Raw genomic sequence first — 12,445 nt, forward strand, 5'->3', positions numbered from 1 at the left:
AAAACAAAATCTGAAATTCACCAGTCAAAAGATGGGCAGTTCTCCACATGTTAACATAGTAAAAGAAATGTCCAACTGGGGGCGCCTGGGGGGCTCAGTTGTTAAGTGTCTGCCTTTGGCTCAGGACGTGATCCCAGGGTCCTAGGATGGAGCCCCGCATCAGGCTCCCTATTCTGCTGGGAGCCTGCATCTTCCTTTCCCATTCCCCCTGCTTGTGTTCCCTCTCTCGCTGGCTGTCTCTCCCTGTGTCAAATAAATAAATAAAATCTTAAAAAAAAAAAAAAAGAAAAGAAAAGAAATGTCCAACTGATACATGTAAATGTCTCAATTTTTAGCCTACTGGCAAAGTTCCAGAGAGAACCAAGCAATACCTGACAGAAACTATATATACTAGAATTAAAAAATATTTATAATAGCTCTCTAATATCTAAGAAAACAATTATGGAAGGTAACCAAAAACGTAAAGTGTCTAAGTAAAAATAATGATCTTTAATATAAAAGCCAAGACTCCTCTAAGGTATTTAAGCAGATACATTATATACCCTATATGCATAGGTATTAGGATTTACCTGGCACTCCTGGAGAACAAGATTATGAGCTTAAATTCAACCTTGTATAGTAAAAGGCTGATAGTAAAAGGTGGACTGTACAGGTAAATGGTTTTCAATCCAAATATATCAGCTTAACCAGGTTCAACACTTGGATTTAGTCTAGAAATTTCTCATTTGTAAAATTCAATTTTACTATCATGCATTTACTATACCATAAACTGTATCAATCCTGATACCACGAAATTCAGAATTTAGTGGAAGCCTTTTCTCTCAGGAGAAATAAACAATGAATAAAGAGAATATTGTAAATTTTATAAAGTTTCAAATTTCTTAAAACACTGCTTTCAAGTACTTCAAAAGCAAAAATTTTTATTAAACAGATATGCTAAATATAAATTAAATCTTTTCTATTTGTTAAAATACATTCCCTAAAAACTTCAGACAACAACTCAGGCATTAAATAAACTTTGTCAGTTTATGGAATGACTGAGTGTAAGTAATACAAAACATAATCTTTACAACCCAAATTCAACATTATCTTAGTCTGAGCTTTTACTGCAATATAATTTTTTCAGTCTGCACCTGCTCATGATAATCAGTAGCATCACAGGACAGAACAAAAAAGGTAAACATATGTTGTCACTCAAGGGTGAAAAGTCCTAAAACGGATCTGTTAAATTAAATGTTACACAGTAGGGAGAGTAAACTATAACCAAGCAGAGGCTTGGAACATAGCCTGCAAATCAAATACTCTCTAGACGTGCAGGGATCACAGTGAGATCAGTGAGGGAATCTTCTCAGTGCAAGCTACTTGGTAATCACCATGCAGCCACTACTGCCACCAGCTGTGGGCTCTCTCAGTATCCCCAACTTGTAGAGTGCAAGTCTTGACCTAGACTGGGCTCTGAAACATCACTGAATAAAATACAAAACAAACCTGGCAACAGCATCAAGGTATAAGGTATAAGAAAGGTATAAGGAAATCACTGTAATAATTCTCTCTATACATATATTGTTTTTTAGCTTTAAAACATGACTATTTTAACATTCTAGACCAGGGACTGGCTAACTTTTTCCTTATATGGCTCTCTGAGTCATACAGTCTGTTGCAACTTCTCAGTTATGCCATTACAGGATGGGTTCCAATAAAACTTTATTTGCAAAAATCAGGCAGCAGGCTGTATTTGGCCCATAGTTTGTAGTCTGCCAACTCCTGTTCCAGACAATAGTGAGGATACATTGCTCACCTAGTTATAATGAATTAACAAACTAATGTGTTTTTCTCAAGAGGTCTGTCCATGTTATGTTTGCTCTCTCAGGAAAGAACATCACGTAGAAGGATGTAAGTAGGTCACAACAATGACGGAATGCTGTGTAGGACCCATGGTGTTTTTTAATATCAGGATTTTACTCTTAGCATCTAAATTATTTCTCAACACAGGATAATCCTCTACAACTCCACAGTTATTTGAATTTTAACATGAACTTTAGGGGAAGAAATAAAACCTTTAAGCAACTGGTACTATTGTATATCTTGCCCGTGGGCAGGTCATGGAGTTCTCAGGAATTAAATTCTCAGCACAAAAATCTGGAAATAATCTGAAGACTTTGGGTCTTCTGTAGTTGAAGTACTATCTTTTCTTTAGTATATGCTACATGTTCTAACCATGTTCCTAAATCTGGTAGTGCACAGAAGACAATGATACCAGGAACTTAAAAAAACAAAAAAACCCACTATTCCCTGCCTCCATCTCAGAACAGGGCCCAGGATTCTGTATTTTTAAAAGATCTCATATAACTGGCGTTACCCATGAAAATACCTGAGGTTCCAAATTAAAACCCCCCAACTGTAATATAAAAAATATTAAAAAAAAAAACACCTCAACTTTTAAGTTACAGATGCCAAATGTCAATGAAATCTAAATGAAAAAAAGGAGACATCAAAAAAACTTTCTAAAATTTCAAACTTGCTCACCATAAAAACTAATGGCCAAAATTTGGATTTTTTTTTTAAGGGAAATAATGTCCAAATTGTTTGATACCAGCATGGTATCTAGGTGAGAGAAATGTGTTAAAATTACAGCTGCTCCCATGAATCATCCAAGGGTGTCAGTTATATCACTATGTATGTGTTGTGGCAGTAATCCTTTCCAGGTAACATCTATGCTGTGTGAGGAAGATTGTTAGAACTAATATATTAACTTGCAGCAGTTAAAAATAATAATCAGGGGCGCCTGGGTGGCACAGCGGTTAAGCGTCTGCCTTCGGCTCAGGGCGTGATCCCGGCGTTATGGGATCGAGCCCCACGTCAGGCTCCTCTGCTGTGAACCTGCTTCTTCCTCTCCCACTCCCCCTGCTTGTGTTCCCTCTCTCGCTGGCTGTCTCTATCTCTGTCAAATAAATAAATAAAATCTTAAAAAATAATAATAATAATAATCAGTTATAAGATAAACCAGGATGGCTTATGACATACTATTAATATTCCTCTTCAAAAAATCATTTCAACCTTAAAATAGAAATCAGAGTTAATATAATTTATAAATCTAAAATTTAAAATTTAGAAAGAATCAGCTTCACAAATTTCTAAAACCAGCAGTGCACAACCGTATCACTATGACTTTTGGCCATCTTTCAAAAAGCTTTCTTTTGGCCAGATACTCCTCCTTTCTCTGTATACTTCCTTCTTTCTTGCCTCCTCACCTTCCTTAAGAAATGTACTCCCCAAGGTCCAGTTCTTGACCTCTCCACATTGTTTTTCTTAGCAAATTTAGTGACTTCTATGGCTTGAGCTAACACCTCCATGCAAATAAGTCCCAAATTACCATCTCTAATCCTAAACTGTTCCACTCAAGTTTTGAAGTGCCTCCTGAAGAGCTCCATATGGATTATTATTAAAAACCACAGATCAACTGGGTGGCCTACAGAGCCCTGGGAATGTCCACAAATTTAATGTAAAATGCTACATGTATGTGTGTATGTGCCCTTTTCTAGAGATAAGGGCCATAATTTTCAGTTTCTCAAATGTATATGCAACCTCAAAGACCATATAAACTCAAGTAAGTCATATACTATTAGCATACCAGACTCTTTGGCATAAATACTAGAGAGTATATTTTTAAAGGGAAAACAAAGTCCAGTTTAAACTGTCTAGGAAAGGACCGCTAGCATATAGTTAACTTTTCCAAGCAACAGATTCTATAAGCTGGCTAGTACCTTTTTATGCAGTGGATCAACAAGCTGCAGCTTAAGACCAATTGTTTTCATAAAAAGTTTCATTGGAACACCACCCTGTTCATTTACATACTGTCTACAGTTACACTTCTCTGGTACAAAGACAGAGTAGTGACAAGAAGCTGTGTAGCTTGCATACCTAAAATATTTACTTTTTTGCTCTTTAAGAAGTTTCACCGACCTCTGGTTTTCTAGATAATCTCTAAATTGATTAAGAAAACCACACACACAAACACTCACACACACACAAACACACACACACACACACACGCACGCATGTGCGCACACACATACACAAACCCTACCTAAACTTGGTAATCAAAAGAAAATCTGTCTTCTAGTTTTATTTGTAAGCAATACCAGAAATATGTATCAAGCACATATAACTATATTAACAATAGAGTGTGATTTACCTCCCACTGCTGGGCTGCTGTGGAGAGTGTCTGGAATGATCAGAAGGCTCTGACCGCTGGTCAGGTGATCGTGACCGGCTGTGGCGGGGAGGTCTGTCATGTGATCGACCAGAATGATCTGAGGCCAGTGACTGAATTTCTGAAATGTCTGTTAGGTAAAAGGGTGCGATTTATTTTCCCATGAAATGATCACAGTAAAATATAAGTTACTCCAATGATAATGGATATAAGCTACTAAATATAATTTCATATAAGATTGTTGTTTTAAGCATTAGCTTCATCAACCACTGATAAAAAATGGTGAGCTGCTTACAGAAAAAAAAAAGTGACAACATCGATGGACCTTGAAGGCATATGCTTAAGTGAAATAAGCCAGAGAAAGACTAAAACAAAACAAAACCAACCACAAAAAAACCACAAACCCACACAACGACCAAACTCATAGAAAATAGATCAGATTTGTGGTTACCAGGGATGGGAGGGAGAGGGGGGAAGGGGAATTAGAGCAAGGTGCAAACTTCCAGTTACAAAATAAATGAGCCCCAGGGATGTAATGTACAACATGATGACTATAGCTAACAGTGCTGTATGGTACATAAAGTTGTTAAAGAGACTAGATCCTAAGAGTCCTCACCACAAGGAGAACTTTTTTTCTTTTTATTTTATCTGTAGGAGAAGATAACGGACATTAACCAAATATACTATGGTAACTGTTTCACAATATATGTAGATCAAACCATCATGTTATTCGCTTTAAACTTCCACACTGATGTTGAAGTAAACCCTCTACTCCAATATATATATTTGTAATTCTTAGACTTTGAAGGTGTCTGGCTTGTAGAAAATTATTTCACTCAAACATATCAAATCTTCCTACTACTTTAACAGGTCACTTAAAGGGACTCTCCAAACAGAACTGTACTTACCATCTCTCTCAGAGGCATTAGCAGAGTGGATACTGTCAGAAAGATCAGGGACGTTCAATAGGGTAGCCCGTTCATCCCTCTGAACTACCATTTTTAACTTGCCTTTAGACCTTTCTATCAATGTTTTTGCATCTGTCAGTGACATATTTTCTGTCACGGTACCATTTATCTGCAACGGAAAAGGAACTAGGTTGAAAATAAATGACAAAAATACAAATGTTAACGTAATGTTATGAAACAGGAATATTTAAGTTATCCTTGGCTTGCTGTAAGAACCAAAATATTCCCTTTATACTTTTCTGTATTACCAAAAGTACTCCTCTTCCCTGAAATAATAAAATTTTAACATACTGTTGCTTTGTCAGAAAACCCAAAGTAGTATCACCGAGCCTATCCCCAAAAGCCTGTCACTTTCTATTACTTATCAGCAAACTAACAAACATTTCAATAATATTTAGAGCAGTTACCAAAACCACTTATTGTATAAGACTAGACATCTCTGCCTACAAAGTAGCTCCAATCAGTGAATGATATTCATTTGTAGTGATTAATTCGTTCTGGATGACTCCATGCCTAAAGAAAAACCAGTGCTGACACGTAATAATGGACAAACTATTTTTGTCCATTAAAAGTGGCAAACCATCCAGTGCCCAAACACTGATTTTAATTTCTTCGGCAAAACTGCTTTGAACATGAGAAGAAACTATATGGTTACACCAGAATTTGTTTTCTATTTCACAGTTCATTAAAATGTAAGAACAGGACTATACCTTTAGTACAACATCGCCTTCTTGAATATTGCCATCTCTTGCTGCCAAACTATCTTGTGAAATTTCCTTTACAAATATATGGCTGGCCAATCGAAGACCATATTCTGAAAGAATATATTTAAATGTCTTTAGTGTAAAATGCTAAGGGACTTAAATAGAGTTTAAAAGTATAATAGTAATCACCACGTTGAGTTTTTAAGTACAAGAAATAACAAGAAACTACTGGTTACCCTGCAAAGATGACATTTTCCCTAATCATCAAAAGTGTGCATGTCAATGTGAAAGCAAAGGAAGTATATGATTCGAGCAGAAGACAGAGACCTTATTCCCATTTTACTCAGAGAAAAAAGTCCTGAAGAGCAGACCATTTTCTTTCTATGTTATAATAATAAACTCAGAAGGTTTAATGAATACAATTCTAAAAAGTGAACTGCTTGAGGTTGGAAAAACTCTAGAAAGGTTGACAATTTTACTGATGACTTGTGTTACCAAGCATACAGTGTTTTTGTTTTCCCCAATTTCCTAGAGCAAAAGTCTTTCCAGTTCTACACACCTCTAACACTGAAGAGACATATGCAGAGCATCAGGACATACACTCTGTATTAGTGCAAACAAAGGCTTCAACTAGCTGTGCAGATTCAGGCGGGCGTTATAAATGCCAGTCCTTTCCTTTTAACACTAACCAAATATCCAAAAGGGAGGCAACATTAATTCTATCTGTGGGTGAGGAAATGGTCAGAGTTGGGCAAGGTTACCAGGAGTGTCCAGAAAACTGTCCAGGTACCTGCAAAACTGCAGAATTTTGTTTGTCTGTTTGTGAATTAGAACAATGATGACAACATAATGTCAACAGGAAAAGCACTGCTCCTGGTTCTCTCAGGAGAAAGGAAAGGACTGTGTCTTTCTGCATTAAAGAAAAGGGGGGGGGAACCCAAAAAATTCATCTTGGGGTTTCTGTTTTTAAAATGGGATGGGCAGCAGGTCAGCTAACTCAAGCTTGTAAAAGTTACATCAGAGTTACAGCTTAACTTAAGGCAAATATACAGAGTGCTCACAAGCAGGAAAATCAGGGTAAAAAAATAAAATGACTTTTGAGCAGATCTAGGCAGTTGTGTGCTTAATAAATGGTTGTCATATCACAAAAGAATACAGTATTGATGACAAGCCTGTCCTTATTTAAGATTAAAAAGTACAGGGGTACCTGGGTGGCTCAGTCAGTTAAGTGTCTGCTTTCAGCTCAGGTCATGATCCCAGGGCCTGGGATGGAGCCCCGTGTTGGGCTCTCTGCTCAGTGGAGAGCCTGCTTCTCCCTCTCCCTCTGCCCCTACCCACCCCCTTTTGCTCTCTCTCACTCTCAAATAAATGAAAAAATCTTTAAAAAAAAAAAAAAAGATTAAAAAGTTATCAACGACCAATACAGGGATGACTTCAAGATAATCCTCATATATTCATTTACTCCAAGTGTTTACTTGGGTCAACATAACTATGTGCCAGGCACTATGGATAAAAAGCAGCAAATGAGAGCTAGTCCCTGCACTCTGGCAACTTCCACACACAGCAGGGCTAAATATAAGTGTGAGAGGAGTTCAGATAAAGGCAATACAGGGTTTCCTCTCCAGTATGGAGTCAGAGAAGGCTCCCTGAAGGAACAAATACTCAAGTGGAAATACTACTATTCCAGAAGGATGAGGATATGTGTGTGTATGTGGGGTGGGGGTGGGGGGGTGGTAGAGACAGAATGGTTAAAAACAAATGCATCTCTGTGAGGGTGTCTGCAGAACTGACTGGAAGGGATTCAGAGACTAGTTTTTGAGACTCATTAAGTTCACTTAAGGGGTGATGGCTGCTCACCAGAACCCCCCCCAAAAAACTATTAGAGGATGTGAGGTAACTAAGATATCATGTAAATGATGCTGTGATAAACTTCACTGTAATCATTTTATAATGTATACATATATCAAACCATCATGTTTACATCTTAAATGCACAAAATTTTAAATATTTATATACGTCAATTACATCTCAATACAGCTGGATGAAAAATGATTATGGTAGCTTGGATAAGGGTGTTGGTGGTGGAGAAAGGCAGAAGTGGGATGGTATTTAGGAAGTTAGCATTTTTATTAACTGGGTATAGGAAAGTGAGGAAAAGAGAGATGTTAAGGGTAACTACCATGTTATCCATAACTGGCATGAGAAACCAGGTAGATGAGAATATACTGAACGAGTAACTTCATAAGAAACCAAAAATTTTAAGAGGAAGATGTGAGTTTCATTCAAGATGTGTTGAGTCTGAGGGAGCTACATGAAACAGCCAAGTGAGTACGCCTAATGTTGTCAGCTGGCTTGCAAAAGTACACAGACACGACCTGGAGAAGTAAGTTTTGCTATCAGCAGCAGATAACTGAGGCAATAGTAGATGAGACTGCCTAAAGAGGCTATGTTGAAGAAAAAGAGAGATTCTGGAACAAAAATCTACCTAAGATTAGAGGGTAGGATGAGGAGAATGAAGTTGCAAAGAATACAGAAAGGGGATGGGAGACCCAGAAGGACACAATATTAACATTCTTTTGAAGCCGAGAGAAGACATTATTTCAAAACACAGAAGTCGTGCTCGCTTCAGTATTACATATACAAAATACAGGAAGTGGTTAATGCTATGCAAAATGGTACTTCAGACAAGTAAAATAAAAACCGAAAATTTCTACTGAATTAGTGTGAACAGTCTGGGGAGCAAGGTGAAACAGATATTAGGCCAGAGAGGGTTGAAAAATGAGTGGTAAAACGAAGTAGAAACAGCAGGGGTAGACAGTTTGAGAAATCCACTACGGAGCAGGGTGGGGAGCAAGAACTAGAAAAAGATCTGTCAGGTGCTGGTAGAGCACATCAAACTGAGCCTGCATGATATTCTTAGCACAACACCTTTTTACCAAAATGATCAGTCACAGATGCTTTCCTGCATTTGAGAGACATGTCCACAGCAGGAGGATGCCACAATCAGATTCATTCTTATCAAATCTGATTGAGGGGAGGCAGCAGGCTTCAGTTTCAAAAATTGTAAAGATGTCCTTCCTGCATTAAAGAGAGATGCCCTATCAGGGGGCTCCTTTCCCTTAATCTCTTCATTTAAAAAGTATTCCCCCGCCCACCCCGCCTAAGCCCAAGATTTCTTCCCATGGTTATGCTACTACTGACCCTAACAGCTAGGTAAAACACTGAATTTGAGCTTGGTGATGGTATGACATTTGTTAGCATAATTTGTATTTGGCTATCCTAATCACAATAAGAAACCCCAAATCCAACTACTAGACAATTTACTTGAAGGACTATCTGCTAGAGAAGAGATGATCCCTGAAGCCTGTTAAAAGGGACATGACTTATGGCAATAGGACATAATAAAGAAGATAACAAAAGACAACAAAAGCAAGGATAGGAAGGAATGGCAATTTTCTTACCACAATTAGTGTTAACATTTTCATGTGAAAATGATAAAAGAGTTGGTAGAGAATACCTTCATTTTTCCGGGATTTCACCAATGTGACTTTGGTGGGTTTGGCAGGTTGACTGGAGGCCACAGATCGCCTATCAGACCGTGGGGACAAACTCCTCTCTCTGCTTGCACTTCTATCCCTTGCCCAACTCTTCTCACTCCTTCTACTGACCAGACCGCCACGGCTGCTTCTTGGGTCATGGACTTCCTCATCGTAACTATCTTCTTCATTCTCAGATACCGGTTCAGGATCAGGACGACTAACTGGTATCTGAACTTTCTTCTTCCTCCGAATGGTCTACAAATAAAGATTACAAGAAAGCTGACTGATTTCCATATATATACTATCATTTCTAAGGAAGGAAAATTACAGTTTTCTGGTCCCATATCAATTAAACTAATTATGAATGAGAGAGACACAATACACAAAAAATTATAACAAATTACTAGGAAATACATTTCCATAATGTGTTTTCTGCTCTCTTGACAAACAGATCTGGTTAAGAACCAAATTTGGAATAGTGAGGGGCGCCTGGATGGCTCAGTCATTAAGCGTCTGCCTTCAGCTCAGGTCATGATCCCAGTATTCTGGGATGGAGCCCCACATCGGGCTCCCTGCTCAGCGGGAAGCCTACTTCTCCCTCTCCCACTTCACCTGCTTGTGTTCCCTCTGTTGCTGCCTCTCTCTCTGTCAAATAAATACATAAAATCTTTAAAAAAAAATTTTGGAATAGTGATCCAAATGAAGTCCTTAGTTACTTAATTCAGAAAGATTTTCTAGGTGTAATATCACAAGCTTAAAGAAAAACTAATAATTGTTGGTGGCTGGAATAAAGGATGGGGCACTGTACTCTAATACCATCAAATATACTGTAGCTGCTACCAAGCAAACTTGCAAGCCCAACTTGACTCCTTGAAATTTTCAGAATCCATCAGTATCAAGGCCCACAACTATCCTACTGAAACTCTTAACAGAGAAATTTACTGTACTTCCACACTAACAATCAACTTAGTAACACTGGAGCTAATAACTCTATTATACTTCACCAATACAAACTGCTGTCAGTTTCTGTATCTCTCCAATTTATAATTTCTCATCTTGGTATAAATCCCCTTTTCTGGCTTTCTTTCCTCAATGACTCTGACAAGTGGCTCAATTTTCCCTGTTCATTTATTTCCTTCACTTTCTGTAGGTTCAAGGTCTACAAGCATTACCTTCTGACTGAGTGGCCTCTTAATCCCTGGACTGCGTGCACCTCACCTTCTCACCCTGATACACCCTGGATCTCATCAGAGATCTGTAGGATCTTCTTGGGTTAACACTCCTTGTCTTCTACTTTTGATGCCTTGATCTACTGAAACTTTTCTATTCCCATCTTCTTTCTGATTCCTTTCTCTCCTGTTTTCCCAGTCCGTTAATTCTTTCCTGGTTTCACCTGCCTTGCTCTCAAGTTTTCCTGAAATGTCATGCTGTGATATTTAAATGACTTTCTCCTGACCTCTCAATCACCTGCCATGAAAAACTCCAGTCCTGTATTATCTTTACTTTCAGATGGCTGCATTTCCACACTTTGCTGAACAGGTCCTCCATAAATTCATTTTACTTGACAGAATTCTTTTGCTGGTTCAGTAATCCTTTCCTCTATCCCTTGCCTCTCTATGGAATTTACTAACACAGGTATTCCAAAACCATTCTCCAAGATCCCAATCAGTTAACCTGACTCAAAGAGATCAGTGCCACTTTACAGTACAGAGGTATACTCCTACGATTTTTCAGTATCTCATTTATTTAGTCTTCCTTCGGGGCTCAAAGACCAAGTTGATCCTCTTCCTGTAAGAATGAAATCCTCCCATATGAGCTCTTATCCTTATCCCTACCCACCTCTAAGACCTTCGACAATAACAACCCCTGAAGTTACCTACAACTTTCATCTCTCCCTCAAATTTGTCCTCTGCCTACTACTAATCTGCTAATTAATCTTCTATTCCTCTGTCTTGCTACGTATTTCCAAGTTATCCTATCTCCTCCCTTTGTGGCTAATTTTCTTCAAAGGGCTGCTCTACACTTAATACTGCTTGCTGCTCCTTTCTACTACCAAGGGTGACCAGAGAAGGCCCTTCTGAGGAAACAACACTGAAGCTGAAGAAGCAAGATGCCAACACATAAAAAGAACAGACAGCTCAGCTCCCTGTTAGGAACTGAGAGAAGGATGCCTGTCATTCCACCCTCTGTGCCCCAAGCTCAGGCCCTTATCAAGTACCATTTACTATAAAGCATTCTTAACTGACTCTTTGCATTTTAGTCTCACCTCTATCTCAATCTCCAAAAACTAATTTAGAAGTAATACTTTTGCAGTATTACTTTATATCTTCAATTCCCCCCTAGTAATATACAAATAAAAACAAAGTAACCAGATGAGGACTAGGAGCTTTCCGTGTATTCCTCCAAAAGAGTGCCTGCCACCTCTTTGGAAATTTAATGTACCTCAATCCCCAATGTGCATTATGGTTACTAATGTGTATACCCATCTATCCTATTAAGATTCAAGTTCCTCGGAGAAGGTCCTTGCCATGCATTTAACTATACCTATAATGAAATATTTGCAACCAGCTAAGTGCTTAACTTATTGAAAAATATCCAATCTGTTCCAATTCTCTATGTATATTATAGTTAATGGTTATAAACTTACAAGAAGATATTTAGCAGGTTTGACAATTATGCTTGATTTTAACACTGAAAATTTTGAAAGAAATTTGGGGGGAAATGCTTACTTCAAAACAGTTTAGTTGAATTAAAGATTCAAATGTAAAATAAAACAATGAAATCCTACAAGTACTAAAATAAAATATAGGATATATGCTTTTATAACTCTGGTAAAGGCTTTTGTAAGCCTGACACCAAAGGCAAAACCAATCAAGTGAGTATCTGACAGACATGACAACATAAAAATGAAATCATTTCAGTGTTGAAACAAAATGACATAAAAACAACCCCCCCAATCACCATAAACAACTTACACTCACAAAAGAAAATGGGCAAACAATACACGTAGTATATATGACA

General features: G+C 37.9%; 1 protein-coding gene across 5 annotated transcripts in view; it reads right to left on the reverse strand.

The window, feature by feature from the left end:
* Positions 1-12,445, reverse strand: part of TJP1 (tight junction protein 1) — a 106,451-nt gene that overhangs the window by 44,376 nt on the left and 49,630 nt on the right. For all 5 annotated transcript variants that reach the window (XM_040642681.1, XM_040642680.1, XM_040642679.1 and 2 more), the window contains exons 5-8: positions 9,403-9,679; positions 5,892-5,995; positions 5,122-5,290; positions 4,196-4,343 (exon numbers count right to left, since the gene is read on the reverse strand). In XM_040642681.1, the coding sequence (XP_040498615.1) occupies positions 4,196-4,343; positions 5,122-5,290; positions 5,892-5,995; positions 9,403-9,679 (698 nt within the window). The remainder of the gene's footprint in view (positions 1-4,195; positions 4,344-5,121; positions 5,291-5,891; positions 5,996-9,402; positions 9,680-12,445) is intronic.

The sequence above is a fragment of the Ursus maritimus genome, unplaced genomic scaffold (genome assembly GCF_017311325.1).
Source record: "Ursus maritimus isolate PB19 unplaced genomic scaffold, ASM1731132v1 scaffold_27, whole genome shotgun sequence".
NCBI classification, from domain to species: Eukaryota; Metazoa; Chordata; class Mammalia; order Carnivora; family Ursidae; genus Ursus; species Ursus maritimus.